Raw genomic sequence first — 16851 nt, 5'->3', positions numbered from 1 at the left:
TTGTGTTACGTCATCAGTATAGAATTTCTGTGCTCGTTCCTCAGACGTCATTTCGCAGGGAAACCACCCTGGTTGCGTCACAAAATGTCGGCTGTTTTCTCACGTTAGGTTTGTCATAAAGCGAATTGACTGGATTAATTGATTCCGTTTTTTAGCCTATCCCACCTGCCGTTCAAATCAGTTTACCTGCGCTAACAAGCGCTGTATTCCAATGCGATGGGTCTGTGATTTTGACGATGATTGCCGCGATGGATCGGATGAACAAGGGTGTACTCCATGTATGTATGCTGTCCGTATTTCCTTCTTGCAAACCACTTTTTTTTCTGTGCGTTTGCACAATAGGCTTGGTAGGAGAGAAAGGCATTGAATGGGAGGAGATTAGTTAAGAGCAAATGTCAGACCAGGCGACAAAGAAACTCGGGGAGCCTGAGTGTTTAGAACTTATGCTGATGCGACAAAACAAAATTGAAATGATCTATCTGTGTGGCTGTGTCTCTCATTGGTTTATTCCGATGGGATTTCCCCCGGCAGGAAAGACAGCTCCTCCTTTCGATCTCAAGTTTTCCTAACAGGAGTGGAATGTGTAACCTTCGTTTTGCGGATCATTTTACGTTTCTGGAAAAATGCCCACCTGCCCCTCCCCTAAGCCAACATTAACACTTATTTCTCACTTAGGGCAAAATGTTGGCTTAGGGGAGGGGTAGGTGGGCAGTTTCCCAGAAACGTAAAATGATCCCGTTTTGCTTACTTGTCAAGATTCTCTACCACTGAACAACAGGAGACTCGTGGGAGCCAAGGTGATAAAACTAGAGGTCCATATGGGAGACATCCCTCTTGCTGCTCGAACTGGAATGTCGATAGGCGGCTTCAGTATTTCCAGTGATATAAAGAAGATTGTAAAGTTTTAAAACCTGTCGTGTTAATGAAATGGATGCTTATTTTTTCGCGGCCGAATTAGCTCCGTCAGTAGAGCTCTAAACTGCAGAGGGGGATGTTGCGGGACCGGAGAATGCTCGGGGCCTTAAAATAACTGAGAAATGAAAATACTGCCTTTGCACTGTAAATTGCTAGACCTTCGCGTGGTTAGCGTGTGAGCAAGGTTTCCGGGGGGCTCTGGCGGCCGGGCGGGAAAAGAAGGAGAGCTTGCAACTTCGTCTCTGGAATTTGAATATCTGCATCGAAAAACGTGTTTGAAAATGAGTTTTTGGAACTCGGAAATGGCCTAATTGACTGCCCCGTCCCCAGTAGTAGACCCAGAAATAGTGTACGCAATACTTTCGTGCTTAATTACCAGAGTGACACTCAAATGAAGTGCGTTTTTTGTCCACTCCTTGCTATAGTTGTCGCTCTTTATAACGTTTTACTTCTCACCTTAGCACCAACCCCGACAGTGAAGCTACCCAACTGTTCATCATCCCAGTTCGGCTGTCACAATGGTCTGTGCATTCCCAACAGTTGGTTCTGTGATGGGGACCAAGATTGTGGAGACGGAAGTGATGAGCCCTCAAATTGCAGTATGTTGAAACGTTTTTTTTCTTTCGTGTATTAGGGACCATAAGATACACCGTTTCTGTGTACTTTTAAGGGAAGGCTACTCGTACCCATAACCGTAAGTATGGGCAACAATTCCATTACCACACTCTTGCGAGTGGAGGTTTCTTTCTGGCATATACGGAGTCGTTCGCGTCGCTGTTGTTTGAGTAGTTGGCTTGATTTCGCCAAACAAACTAACCACGAGTATGACAGCGACGCGAACGACTCCGCCTGAGATGGATGCAGATTTGAAGCAGCTGGCTGGCTCTTGGCCTTGGTCGTTGGAAATTGCCGGACACTAGGGCATACAGAACTCACTGCAATGCTCTGCTTGAGTGACCACAAAACGACAGTTTGCCAGTGCGCAAGCCCCTCAAAGCAGCCTTCATTGAATCAGCTATAAATCTTGCTTTCTTTTTTAATCAATAATTTAGCTACGTCGTTGTTGTTTTTGCTCTCCGCCGCCTTCTTTTGCATGATGTCATTCTTTCGATGTATATACATATATGTGGTTTTTTTTTCATCACTGGACGGTTGACGTCTTCGCGGTCTGTCAACCATTCCATGGTTGATCGCTTAATGCATGTTTGACTGGAATGGTTATTTTTCAGCTAAATCATGTCTACCGAGTCAGTTTAATTGTACAAATGGACGATGCATTCCTGAGAGTTGGCGGTGTGATAAAGAAGATGACTGCGGTGACAAATCGGATGAAGACGGATGTTCGTGTAAGTTTCAAGTCTTCAATCTTTACCTCGTCCCATGCAGGCAAATCCGGATTCCGGGATCCGGGAATTTTTCCTCATGGAATCCGGAATCCTGGGCTTTGGAATCCAGAGTCCAGGTTCCACTGACAATGACTTGGATTCCCCTACATGTGGCGATTTACCCGTTGAATTTTTCAGTAGGGAACTTGAGCACCAGACGTTCTCGATTCACGAACGGCATGGCTGGCCGCGCAGAACTGAATCGGGGACGCGGTTTACGCGCCAAATGCAAATCATTAAGCAAACCAACGTGAAACCATCACGAACGCGGATAGAATAATTCAGTTGAAAATGTCTGTCAAAGATTCTACTACGCTTTTAAAGTTCTAACATAACAAAAGAACATACAAGGATTGGAAACTGTTATATTGGACATCAAATACGAAAAATTTTAACTGTGTTCATACTCACGTTTCTGAACCTCTGGTTTCAACCTGAGAACTCGCGTTTTGAAGTCCGTATCTGCAGCCCAAGAACGTCTTGACATGCGCAGTGACTGTCATGCGCGGTACAAAGAACGTCTGGTGCTTAAGTTCCCTACTACTAAGCTTAAACTGGCCATAGCGCGGGTAAATGGCTATTCTGAGTTACAACTGCACAGCATGAAGGAACTTTGAAATTCCCAAGAGTGACCAGCATCAGTTTTCTCCCAACAATATGAATACGTAGTAAAGAGAAAAGGTTATGAGAAATGATTACCTAAGGTAAAAACGTGACTAATACAGAGAACTTTCTTTCTTTCAAACTTTACCGCATTCATTCTTATTCTTGTAAATGAATACATGATCAATTTTTATTGTTTCATGTGTAAATATATTTTTATTTGTGGCATGTCTGAAAAGTAGCTATTTAGACTTAAATAAAGGTTATTTTACTGTACTGCAATTCAGCACGCTCAATTTGTCAAACGTGGGCAGATTCTACTAAAATTGAATCCCTTAATACCACATTCTGTTGTACGTTACTTCCGCCACAAAATTTGACCTCGTAGATGTGCTGCGTGGCTTAGAAATGTCCCAAAACGGTGGATGCTGTTGATGTTGTTGTTGTTGTTTTTTACTAAACTTATTGCTCTTTGTCGTCTTCGTAGAGAGGAGAAGTTGTTACGTCGTGTTGCGATGGTAGCAAAATTTCTGCATCTCAACATACCTGGACTACAAATATGGCAAAAAAATAGCGAAAAAATTGACAGTGAAAGTCTTTCATGAACTCAGGAACAAAACGGTAGCCCATATTTTTCCTTCATACGCAAATGGCCGTCTCTGTCAAGAAATGTTGCCGAGGTTTAGAAATTTTGTCACCATGGTAACGTGACGTCATGCTTTATCTCTCAATTGCCTCGACCCCATGCCAGCTTCAGCTCTCTACTTTTATGTTGTAGACACAACTAGACCCACTCCATCGACTACTCCCTGGACACGCCCTTCAAACTGCCGCTCGTATGAGTACAAGTGCCACAATGGATTCTGTGTATACATGTGGGATGTATGCGATGGCAGTAACGACTGTGGAGACAACTCAGATGAATGGTATTGCGGTATGTAGTCACGGTGAAGTAAACTTGAAAGAGAAAGTGCCGCTAGCGGAGCGGCAGGGGTATTTTACAGAACGCCGAATGGCTTTGAAGGTAAGTGATTAGGGTTAGGAAACTGTGTGAATCAGGTCTTATTCAGGGTCATTACACTGTGAAAACTGACCTGAAACTTGATTCACTCAGCTGGGTGTCAGAACCCTAATCACTAAACGTCAGATTCGTTCTGCTTACGGTGGCCGTTTGGTGTTCTGCACAATACCCCTTCCACTAGCGGAGGTTGGTTTGTATCAATAGAGAGATTAACGGAGCTTACCATTTGTACGAAAATTTCGGTGAAAAAATGTCCGTGAAATGGTGCTGGCCTTCTTTTTGGCACCGAAAACAGGAACGGGATTGAGTTGTACCATTTACAAAATACCCGTAAATTGTTCGCTTTCTCTCGACGTGAAGCCTGGCACTAGTAATCCAAACAAATGGTACAGAAAATTTCGGTCGTTTCAGCAAAAACGGGAAAACGGTAATGCCTCGAAAGGTATTACTTTATTTCCGGAAAATTTCCACCGGGATGAAACCTTCCATTTGAGTTTTCCCCGGAATTTCCGGGTTTGCCATACAAATTGTAGGTGCTGTAAGATTCACGTTTACGCCAAACGGCAACCGTGAATTTGTACCACGTGACCAAGTTTTTCCCCTAATTGTCCCTCACTGTTTATTACTTGTACTCAAAACTAAGTAGTTTCACGCCAGTTTTATCCATAAGAACTGTTTTGGAAAGTTTTTATGTCCTTATTTTCTATTCTGAGAAATTCTCAACTTGAATCAAACTTCAGGCTGACGTTTGCCGTTTGCCATAAATGGACTCTTAATCTCTCTAATGAAAAGTCCAACGGAACCCTTCTCTTCTAGTGGAAACCAAAGTAAAGCGGTTCAAGTTCACCCAATAAATAAGCTCCATTTTATGCTATTTTTTTATTTGTAAAATTCCAAGAAACAAATAGTACTGTGCAAAAGTTCTGCCAAAGATGTTTCATCTGAATGGTCACACCAAAGGATTTCATCAACAGACTCAAAAGTTAGAACTACGTACTAAATGAAATAATAGTACCATGTGAAAGTACTGCTGAAGAGGTTTCATTTGAATGGTCACACCATACGATTTCGTCCACAGACTCAAAAGTTAGAACTGCATACTAAATAAATAGCACCATGTGAAAGTACTGCTGAAGAGGTTCCATTTGAATGGTAACACCATAGGATTTCATCCACAGACTCAAAAGTTAGAACTACATACTAAATAAATAGTACCATGTGAAAAAACTGCTGAAGAGTTTTCATTTGAATGGGCACACCATGGGATTCCATCCACAAATATAAAAGATGGACTACCGAATTGTATCGCCATAACTTGCGCCCGGATTGAAAGGGCTGAGAACAGCTTGCATCCGTAACATTTAAACGAAAGCTGCATGTTTACAAACTAAACAGACTCATGTGACCATGGCCTACTATAAACATGTATTCTTTTGCTCACTAGAAGTAAACCTAATGAAAGGCAAGTGCAGGTGATGTGTTGTGTGTTGCAGTGATCGGAAGAATAGACGTCTTTTTTTTCACTGTGCTTGTGTGATCAAATTGCGAGTTGCTAGGTAGCCTGCGAATAAAGCAGTTTCTCCTTGCGGGAAAGTCCCTCCCGCGAAACGTGTAGCGACGAGGAGCGAGGGGAAACGACTGTATTGGCAAGCTAGTCGGTAGATTGTTTTGGCCACAACGAGGAAATTGAAAAAGACGAGGGATTCCCTAGTGCTGTCGCTTCGTTAGTGTTGTATTCGCTCTTACAAAGGGTGACAACAGGAGGTAGCGTTCGACATACCTCTCCTTTTTTGCCAACTATAAAGTTCATCAAGTTTATGTCTTACGTTTGCCTCCTCTATTGGCTAATCTAGGACCACAAATAACTCGTTAGAAGCTAACACATTTGTTATTTAATTATTCATCAGGTACTTCAGGTCCAGTAAACACGACTACTTCGCCCAGTCCTTGTCATTATTGGCAGTTCACGTGCTCTAATGGGCGGTGTATCAATAATGGGTACAGGTGCAATGGAATCAACAACTGTGGTGATAATAGTGATGAGAGAGGATGCCGTAAGTTCACTGGCTTGGCGCTTTTAGTCCTATAATTAATTAACTCGTGATATTCAAAGATTTCGTGGTACTTTCTACGGCAGTACCGATCAGGCACCCAGGCTTTCTCTCCTTTAGCTCCTTTAGTTGCTGATGATATCATTTGCATTTGCAAAGTCTGCGGGGATGCCCATATTTATACTTGTCGGAAAATCCATTCAATCAACGAATTAACGGTAGTTGCTGCATAACCTAAATGCAATCTGTATAAGGTGCGCGTTCCACGTCGAACGAACCCTTTCCATGTCGTAGCGTTCGTTTTCTTTTTCTTCGTTTCCATATCACAGTTACGAGATTAAACGCTGCGGCGTTTATCAAATTATGAGCGTTTCTGAAGCTGAGGTGGCGTTTATTCAAGGGCGGCGTTTATTTCAAAATCTTAATTCTTACGGTAAACCATCGTTAATATTAAAGCACTTTTTTTGTTGCGATAGAATTGACATTCTGTCGATGGTGGTGCCGAGTTTTATCTCATAATCCTCAAATAAACGCCAGATTCTTTAGATTTTGTGCGGCGTTCATCGCTAATTTTGCTGCCATTTGCGGCGTTTAATCGCGTTAATACAGTATGTACCATAAATTACTCTGAACGAGGGGATACATGCACGTGGAAACCACTGTCAACTTGGCATTGAGAACAAAACTTGAAAAAATTTTTCACATATGTCAGTGTCTATTTGCCATATGAACACTGCGGTTCCATTAACATAATTCATTCTGTCTTTGCAGCTTCAACATCACAAGCACCCACAACAACCCAAGCACCACACTGTCCATCCGGATGGCTGCACTGTCAAAACAGTCCATCTGGAATTTGTATCAGAGTTGAGTGGTTGTGCGATGGAGTTACTAACTGCCCACAAAGCTGGGACGAACAGCCCCAAAACTGTCCAAGTATTAATTTATTTATTTTTGTGTTTGTTTTTAGTTAGTTTGTTTTTTTTTATATATATACCGTAAAATTCCGAAAATAAGCCCCGAGGCTCATATTCGGAGGGGCTTATCTATGGAGGGAAATTTGCGTTTCAAAATCGATTGGGCTAGCCTTATACTTGGAAGGAGATTTACCGTTTTTGCTTTCTTTTACTTTGTATTTGAGGGGAAATTTCCAATTACAAGCCGAAGGGGGGGGGGGGGGCTTATATTTGGAGGGGCGATTTAACAGAGGGTTTTTGCGTTACGAGTTTGGGGGGGGGGGGCTTATACGTGGAGGGCTTATTTTCGGAATTTTGCGGTATAATAACTTGTTATGCATGAAAATAGATGGTAAAAAGAGATGCAAAAAGGGGGCAACAAACAAGAACTTGATCCTCGTACAAGATTGACGCCCAATCTTGAAGATACAAATAAATATATGCTCTGTGTAAACTACAGTCGACTCCCGATAACTCGAACTTTTTAGGGAAATCGAGCAGCGTGCAAAGAAAGTAGTATCCGATAGCCCGGGGCGAGTGGATTTTGCGATCGGACTAATGAATTCTGTTATTAGGGCGAGTGAAGTTTTTTGAGGAATTCGAATTACAGAAAAACTGTGAAATCAATCTGCGCATCAAAACGTTTTTGGGGTTAGTTGAAATGATGTTTGGGCTAGTAAATGTTAGCTTCAGCTTGCCCGAATGGCAAGCTGTAAAAATGACTTTCTTTGCACCCTGTCGAAAAAAGTTCGAGTTATCGGGAGTTTAAAGCAAATAACCGGAGATAAGGAAATGAGCAAATGGATGGAGAGGGAATGCAATTAACCAACAAAGTATACAGAGATGGACAAAGAATTGGATCTGGAGTGACAAAAAAGTAAAGATAAAGAATTGACACGGTTGTTTTGAAATAAATTCGTGTTTCGGACTTCATTACACGATTTTTTCCGACCTGTCACGCGCTTAAAACAAGGTTCGAGTTATCGAGGGTAAAATTGTATAGAAGTGATCTGAAGGGAAACTTCGAGTTATCCAGGGTAAAATTACAGGAAATGTAGGGGAAATCGACGTTGGTATGAGTTAGCGCGAGGTTCGAGTTAGTGAAGGTTCGAGTTATTGAGAGTCGAGTGTAGATTTAAAATTGCAAATAACATAAAGAGTCAAAAATATCTATTTTCTGAACTGGCTAGAGTGCTTTTGTAGAAGTAATAAATGATATAACGAAAGTGTAGTTAGAGGCTGGCTCTTTCGTGACCACATTCATCAGGCAATTAAAGTGAGTCTAAAATATAAATATGTAACAAATCCAGTGGGTTAAAGATATGTAACGGACACTTAAATGCTAAAAACTTCTTAAACTTACTTCAACAACATTATTCAGTTGCCAAAGTATCTATGCCTTAAAGAATACTTAAATAATATTTGTTGGTGCATAGTAATTACACAATTAAAAAACTTTTTTCTTTTTGCTTCCCCCCCCCCCCTTCTCTCCCTGGCCCCCAAAAAGAATGCCTTATCACTTGTTAAAGAGATCACTACTTCCTGTACAGTAGATACGTTGGTTTTCTGACACCTGCATATCGGTACGTGTCTATCATGAGAGATTTCGCCAGTTTGGAAACAAGAAAGAAACTGGGCTAACTTTCGCAAAGACATCTGGGATTGTTACTAGGGACAGTAACCAACAGCTGATCGGCTGGGTTCACAGTAACTATCCCAGAAACAATTGCGGGACACATTGCGGCTCCAGTCCCATCCCTTCTCGTTTTTATTATGGGGTATTGAAGTGTTTTGATCTACATCCGCTCACAGTCTTGTTCTTTATTTCAAGAGACCACCAGGAGACCCATCACTTGTGCAGTTGACGAGTACCAGTGCCTCTCTGGTGTATGTATTCCTCTGGCATTTGTGTGTAATGGAAGGAGTGATTGCTCTGATGGCTCTGACGAATCTGGCTGTGGTAAGCTAAAAGCCTCCTCGAGTTTCTCTGGTTTGTTTGTATTTAAGCAAAGAGGAATCTGTTTAGAAACAGTAACTACTGTTCCCTTTGTTAATTCTTCGCAAGCCGATAAGTTAAAAAAAATGATATCATGTCTTTGTCAGAAAGATTATGTGACCCTCTTTTCTCACATTGGGGGGAGAGGAGGGGAGTGGGGCGCGGCGTCACAGCAGTTGGCCCCTAACTATGCACTCATTACTTCGGTAACTGATTCTGGCTTTCATGAGTTAGTCACACTGGGTGTGTGTCGTCCTCGTTCACGCGCGCCTTTATTGACTCGGTAACTGATTCTACAGTCAACTCTCTCACAACGACTACCTCCCGTAAGCCACCACTTTGAAAATAACCGTTTTCTGTCTTTGTCAAATACTGTTTTAAAAACTCTCTCGTAAGCGACCACTACTGGAATTTCTTAAACGACCGCGACCACTTCAGAAATTCGACATATTCTATTGTTTTCATTTTCTCGTAAGCGACCTCCCAGCATGATTACGTATGATTTAAAGAAAACCATTTCTCAACTGTCACAAAAGTTCAGTTTTAAAAGCGCTGAACAAGCGTGCTGAAAGATTAAAGCAGTTGACCTACAAAAAAGATGGCTGTAATACGATCTGAAGATAAATTGGTGGATTGTAGCGTTGATGCAAAGACCTGCAAAATGTTATGTACATAGTTTAAACAGTTCCAAGTGCTATTCGATGTGAAACATTATTGCCAGTTTTCTGTGTGCCTAATGATGGCTTGTTGAATAGGTAATAACTTTATGTAATCACGTTAATCAGTTTAGTTAAGTATATTTTCTTGATTTTCCTCATAGACGACCACCTCCCGCAAGCGACCACTTTGTCTTTCTTCAAGGGTGGTCGCTTACGGGAGAGTTGACAGTATCTGATTCTCTCACGAGTTAGTCATACTTGGTGCGTGTCCTCCTCGCTCACGCGCGCCCTATTTCTTATGCGTCTGTAATGCGGGTATCCCGCGCAGACGTTCTTAGGGTTTGGTCAGGCGTTCCTGCTCCACGAGCTACCACGCAGGCTAGTGACCCAGTCACTGTACTGTTATATTAGCATTGATTATTGCTGCCATTTTGTAGCAACTCCAAGTGCATGTACTGGCCAGTTCAAGTGCGATTCAAACCTTTGCTTGCCTCTGGCTAAAGTATGTGATGGCGTTCCAAACTGTCAGGATGGTACGGATGAGAGATATTGTGGTAAGTAACTAAAGGATACGTAATTTTATTTTCTTTTGAGTTAGCAACATGTTTAGATTAGAAAAGTCAGCCGTTTGTTAAGGGTCAAGTTGTTAGCGCTTTTAAGTTGACTTGTCTTGTGTGAATAGAGAGATTTATGATAACCGACACGACGTTCAGGGCAAATGGCTAACTGCGATTTACCATTGATCACTTATTCTCACTGTTACCTTTTTAACTTTATCTTTTGAGAGTGAGGCGGGGGGAGCGGTTTCTGAGTATAAAGTTGGGCTAGATTTTCGTTTTTCCAAGCCCCTTCTGTTATGACCTGTTTTTGTTATAAATAGAAGTTGCTTAAAGAAACAAACTAGAATTTCATTAATTCAGTTTTTATTATTATTATTATTATTATTATTATTATTATTATTATTATTGCGGGCGATAAAAGGAGCTTGCAGCCTACTTTTTGTGATCGACACTCTTTTAACTGTATAGCGAGATTTTTTCCGAATCTGTTCACATTTTTGGGATGCCCGTGTTGTACTGACTATTACGCACGGTATGTGGCCCCAAAGGCCCTAGTGTTGAGTTTAAGGTTCTTCTGATGTCCCGGTAATCACGTGAATGCACATACAAGTGGTGCAACAATCACTATTACATTCGATTCGCCAGCACACGTAATTCAGATACACTAGTACGGTACTAAATGGGAGACTTCTCCATTCGCTTTGCCGGCCTGGAATCTATTTACCCAGGAAAATGAAAGTAGAGCCTGATCTCAGCTTAGTGCGGGACAAGTTGTCGGTAAGTTACGAGTGCTAGCAAAGTCTAGAAATCGATGTAAATTAAGTTTATTCAGGTTTCACTACAGTGCATGGTTTTTATATTTTTATACGTTTCCAAGCATGTTACGTCGCTTGTCATCCGAAAGCTTCGATAAGCTTTAAACTCCAGTGGTAATTTAAGCTGTTTCATTATTGCGTTCGAGGTACGAGAACGCAACCCCTAATTTGTGTTGGGTGTTATGTGCCTTATTGGGTGTCCTGTGCAATTAATAAGGGAGGTTATTTTGAGATTGCATTTTCGTCGTCGTCGACACACATTTGCCTCACTTTGAAGTGCTTGCATACGTTTTGTCTCACTTTGACGCGCTATCTCACGTGGTGTTTCGTGTGTCCTCGGCGTTCATCTTTCAAAGTTTGCTGAGGTCTGATATTCTGTCTTCGTAAAGCGTTCATCTTTTAAAAAGTTTGCTGAATCTTCGTAAAGCTTACATCGGTCTGTGTTTGCTGAATCTTCCAAAGCGTTCATCTTTCAGAAGTTTGCTGTTAAATTTTACTTTGGATTAAGCCTTCATATTTTTCAGCATGGTTCGTCACTGTCTTTGGAAAATGTGTGCAATTCCTGGTGCATGCATCAAAGCGGGTTAAGTTCGGCTGCCTTTGTGTCACAAAGTAAATCTACTGAGTTGTGTAGCTCGGCAGCCGTTGTCAGGCCAAAGAGTAAATTTACCGAGTTGTGTAGCTCGGCGGCCGTTGTGTCACATAGTAAATCTACCTAGATTTGAAGCTCGGCGGCGCCATCTGATCATGACATTTTCGGCACCAGACAAACGAACACTTTAACTCTATTTTATTTATTTGTTAAAACTTATAAACCAGCCGACAGTAGCGCCACTCTCGAGTCACTGAAATCAACACGCTCGACCAAACTACTGGAAAAGTTATTGACGTGAGCCGCACACACATTCCACTGAAGGCTTTGACAGGGTTAGTGCGAAATTTAAATTCAGATGTGAAAGCTTTTAAAAAAGTAAATTCAGTTTAATTCATTTTGTCAACAAGTTGATGATTGGATGCTCTTAAAAAAAAAAAAAGAGAAAATTATCCGAAGAAGTGTTTTTGAAGAAAGAAAATGAATTCCGGGTTAAGCGCTAATCGGCCTTTGAACAACTGCGCCCTGTAATGGCGCCAGTAAAACAAAAATTAAAATGTTCTATTTACCCGCCCTACGCACTCTGGCCACTGTCTCCTCCGATTACAAGCAATTGACACTGAACCATACGATATCTTTTCAAAATCTTCTTATAATGATACACAGTTTAAATAGAAGTTTCGTTGTACGTAACCCTTACGTTCAAAATATGCCACAATCATATTTATCTATCGCAAGAACCATCCAATCTTCCTCCTCAACTGTTACCCGTCTGTACGCCTAACAAACATATCGAACGCACTCTCCTAAGCTCCGATGACTCCTAGTTTTGTATTGCACATCAAGGGCCTTTGGTCATTGAACACGGATTGAATATTCGATTAAGTAATAAGACTTCGTGCATGACTGTATACACGCATTACTTGTGTCACGCGTTACTGTTTCAATGTATCTTTGCCAGCGAATAAAAACGTCTCTCCTCGCTCCTTAACATTTGCAGACTAATTTTATCTAAGCAACTGCGAATAAAATCGTTGAAATGTGAGTCTTGTTTACTGAATTGTTCAATCCAGTTTTCTTGAACCGTAGTGATTTCTTTTGTTGGCACTAACCTGAATGGCATTCACCATGAAAGCGGTTTCGCCCGCACTTGCTAGCCAACGGCTGCTGCTAGTTATTATTTACACAAGCCCTCCATCCCCACATACCTTTTGAAATTGGTTTCATTCTGATCGTTAAAAGCCACAGGAGCCTCTTCAGTGTTAGAGAACTACAAGAGTGTATCATTTAGAATATGATCAATAACAGCTTGTGTCTGTAGTGACCAAGAGTGCTCTTGCTCCTGGTAGCCATATTTTTCATTGCCCCATTTCGCTGAGGCTTTAGGAGGTCATACTGTTCGTCTTTGAGAGGTACTTATGAGCCACAGTGAAAGCTTTCCTAACGGACACTCTCCTAAGGGGACAGCTCTACAAACGGCCGCTTTCACAAGTCCCCGTTTTACTCAAATCCCATACAAACTCTGTATTTTTATATTCCCGTAATCGGCCAGCCCCAGTTATGGACACCTTTTCCGCGTCCCGCGGGTGCCCGCTCACGAGAGCTTCCAATCTCTACAGAGCCTGCGGCAAGCTCTCCATTCAGGTGTGTAGGAGCAGCTCGTAAGGTCTCTCCTGATTGGTCGCAGAAAACAATAACATGGCATTTCAGTTCTTTCAGTATTTTGGGGGGTCAGGGTTAGGCACCATTGGTGACTTCTCTTCCTAGCAGCTGCTACATGACCCTCTCGATTTGGGGGAGTCTCGAGAAGTCACGCGGTAGCTGCACGCGAAAGGAGACGCGATTGGAGAGCTTGCTCGCAAACGACTCTCCGCTTATTAGTATTTTCAGTGAAATCGATTTTCTTGATCCTTTTTCTTAGCGAACACCTTAAAAGTTACAAATTTGGCGGCAGTTGCTTTAAATGGTGGAGCCTCAGTTAGCCTCAGCTGGACTCCAGTTTCTCACAAACCCCCCAATGTTACAATAATTGGATCCAGGATCTCTTACAGGTAAGCAACAGTGCTACCATACACATATTCTCTTCATGATGCAAAATGGTGTCAATTGGCAGATATACCAAAGACAAGGCAAAGTCAAGTGAGAACGCGAACACGCGCGGAAAGGACTTAACGCGACTTTTGGTAATCTATTTGCTGCTCCATCACTGGTCGATCTGTACGCGCCGTCATCACTGTCATAGCTTTGTCTTTGGTCAATCCACCCATTGTCTACAATGTCATTCTCAACCTTCAAATGACCATATTCTCCTCCTCCGTTGTCTCAATCGGTTGTTGGAAAGTTAATCTGCGCCAGGATGTAGGTCAGTGAAGACGCGCCAAAAAGCGAGCGAGCAGTGAATCAGCGAATAAACGAAAAACGGCGGATCGAGAGAAAGGGAGAGCTTGTGAAAAAACCGTTTCTCGTGTTAAAATGTCAAATGTCAAAACGTCAGAAGTTGTGGTCTGGGAGGGTTTCACACATGCTCGACATGTTTCTTAGACTTTGCGCCCGCGAAGCCAAATGATTGACGTAAGTGTTAAAGTAAACTGTCACAATTGACTAATCATAGGGTATACCAGGAGCTGGCATACCGAAATGAAGTATCGAAAACAATGCTTACAGGCTCCATTACTTCGTCTCTCCCCAGCCCCCACGCGGTTTTAGTACAAATCTTCTCGATCCACTTTCCCCACTATCCTGGAGCCTGGTACAGGCTATTGGAAAGTTGTTTGACCGTGTTGATCATTTTAATTGTAGAGCTGCCTCTCTTCACTCTATACCAGTTTCTGATGTCTGGCGTGCGAAAGACACTATGACATTGAGCTATTACCTGGTTACTGACTTGCAACCGTGCTCGGAATATGAGTTCAAAGTTCAAGTACTGCTGTTGGGAATGCAACCAGGGCCCTTTTCGGACACCATCAAAAAAGAAACAACTCAAGTCAGTAAGTTCTTTATCTTTGTGCATCTGATCAGTCCACATTCAAGGTGCAGAGCCAAAAGAAGTAAATGACCAACCTCTCTCCCAGGGTCTTCACTCCTAAACTTCCATCATTTCACGATGTCTGTGTAGAGTATTATCTAAATCGCTTATAAAAAAAACCCCGAGATATAAGCGTTTTAAAAGATGTGGCATGAGCAAAACTTTGCGTTATGAATTTGATGGATAGGTTCCCCCGCGGCCTTAAGCAATAACTGCGGCGACGGGCACGAAAACGTGACGTAAAACACTTAAGAAGTGAATTCGCGTTGCTTGAAACTTCATCGCGCTTAGTCCACCTCGTTCAGGTCCTCAAAACTTCACTTGGAAATCTTTTCTGGAGTTCAATTCTTAAAGACTGTATTGAAGTCCAGGAAAAGAAAAAGGAAGTCGCTGTCTCGTGTTCACGTCCTTGACAAAAGGTGAAGCTAGGCGTTTTCGGAAGAAAGAAATGAATTGTACAAACAAGGGTGATACACGTTCATAGTTGATGTTTTGCCTATCTAAACTTATTGCTTTTTTGCTGTTCTCGTCGACGTCGCCGTCGTTGATGCTCAATCTCCCTATTAAAATGTCGCAATGCCGTATCAAATATAGTCTAAGAAAGCCAACGTGATAAGCATGATCTTCTCTCTTTTAGCAACAAGTCCTCCACAAAATATACAGCATGTTTCTAAAGGGAGTGACAGAATACAGATAACCTGGGAAACACCAGCAACGTTCTGTCATGCGGTCACAAGTTATAAGGTAACACGCACGTGGATTGGACAAACGTTGGAAGAAAGATTTCGGTAGATTAACATCAAAATATATATAATCCACGTGATCTGATCGACGCAAGATCCGAATTGGCATTACATTACGAACTAGCTTCGTACCGCACAAGATGTGCTGCACTCCTTAGATAAAATTGCCAATGAAAAGTTCGTTACACCATACGCTGATACAGATATATACACTCGCGCGGAATTTGAATCAGATGCTATTGCGTGACAAGCTGCTAAGGAGAAATTTGCACGTGTGCCTGCAGGGAGTTACAAACTCATTACGGTTGTTCAGGCACGCCAGACAGGGTCTGCCAATGATAAAATATTTTTCCCACAGGCACAAAGTACAGAGGTTTGAAGCGGGGTTGAAAGGCACCGCTTGCTCTAAAACCTTCCAAGTTATATTAAATTCTGAACTTAACGTCTTTCAAATGACAGATATGCTTATTCGCTAAGGATTTAAAATGACTATATTACAAGGCTACATTACAAAGCTAAAAACAATTTAACAAGTAAAATATATGTGTATATTTTAACAGATATATTACAAGGACAACAGTGAACCTCATTTCCGATCTGTTGTGACTGGAAATGTCCACTCATATCTACTGACAGGACTTACGCCAGGTGTCAACTATTATATCAAAGTGAGTTTCATTTTGCTTCAAATCTCGTGTTAAATTGCTTGTCTGAGCGTTACTGAAGTAAACGTTTGCGCTGCATCTGGCATTCTCACTATCAATAATTCTTAAGTTTCTGGCTATCTCACCGGTTCCCATGATCTCGGTTATCAAAATATCGAAAGTGGTTTATCAAAAAAAAGAAGAAAAAGTTCTTAGAGAGAACACGTCTTGGCTAAATTTCAGACAAAATGTGCCGTTTATACGAGGTAGTTTGCGTCTTTAATACTTAGGACACGTCTTTTTTTTCCCTCGTATGAATGGCCCTAATGTCTCTTTCAATTTTCACTGCTAATATCTCTTAGAAACTTATAATCCCTCCATTAAAATAACATTAGGCACATTTAAAAAACTACAACAGCGACGGCCGCTTTCTTTTCGAACTATCGCGTTTATTCCAGTGTAATTCCTAATGGCTGCATCCAAGTTCAAAAAGCGAAAGAAGAATTAGATTTTGTTTGTTAACGTCTTCCATAACATTTAACGTCGCATTAAGAACTTTCACGTCGACGCGAACGCAAAGAAATGTTCTAAATCGAGTGATGGAAGTACAATGTTGTGTTACCTAATAAACCCCTAACCACTTGCTGTAAATGTTAGTATGTAATTTGTTTGATTATTCATTTTTCAGATGCTTGCTTCCAGTATGGAGGATGGTGATGGGGACTTCTCTTTTCTTCAGTCTGTTGTAATTTCCTTTTCCCGACCGACAGGTATGGTTGCTTGAAAATTTAGCACTTATTGTCAAGCACAAGGAGAATCTTTCATCCCAGATGGGTTATCGAGTATTGCCTATAGAAGTAGTGGGTAGGAGTCGACACCAGTTTTC

At 41.7% G+C, this 16851-nt stretch overlaps 1 protein-coding gene across 1 annotated transcript in view; it reads left to right on the top strand.

Annotated features, from left to right (window-relative positions):
• The window catches only part of LOC140951108 (uncharacterized), a gene marked incomplete in the record, with an annotated part of 73956 nt that overhangs the window by 27997 nt on the left and 29108 nt on the right, over positions 1–16851 (top strand). The window contains 13 exon segments of the mRNA XM_073400325.1: positions 156–278; positions 1377–1514; positions 2145–2261; positions 3682–3837; positions 5832–5978; positions 6747–6911; positions 8763–8891; positions 10024–10140; positions 13475–13604; positions 14353–14540; positions 15216–15322; positions 15882–15989; positions 16654–16735. Coding sequence (XP_073256426.1) covers positions 156–278; positions 1377–1514; positions 2145–2261; positions 3682–3837; positions 5832–5978; positions 6747–6911; positions 8763–8891; positions 10024–10140; positions 13475–13604; positions 14353–14540; positions 15216–15322; positions 15882–15989; positions 16654–16735 — 1707 coding nt within the window.

This window comes from Porites lutea, chromosome 10, assembly GCF_958299795.1.
Source record: "Porites lutea chromosome 10, jaPorLute2.1, whole genome shotgun sequence".
NCBI lineage: Eukaryota > Metazoa > Cnidaria > Anthozoa > Scleractinia > Poritidae > Porites > Porites lutea.
The sequence above is the reverse complement of the archived record's forward strand: the minus strand, read 5'-3'. Positions and strand labels throughout refer to the sequence as shown.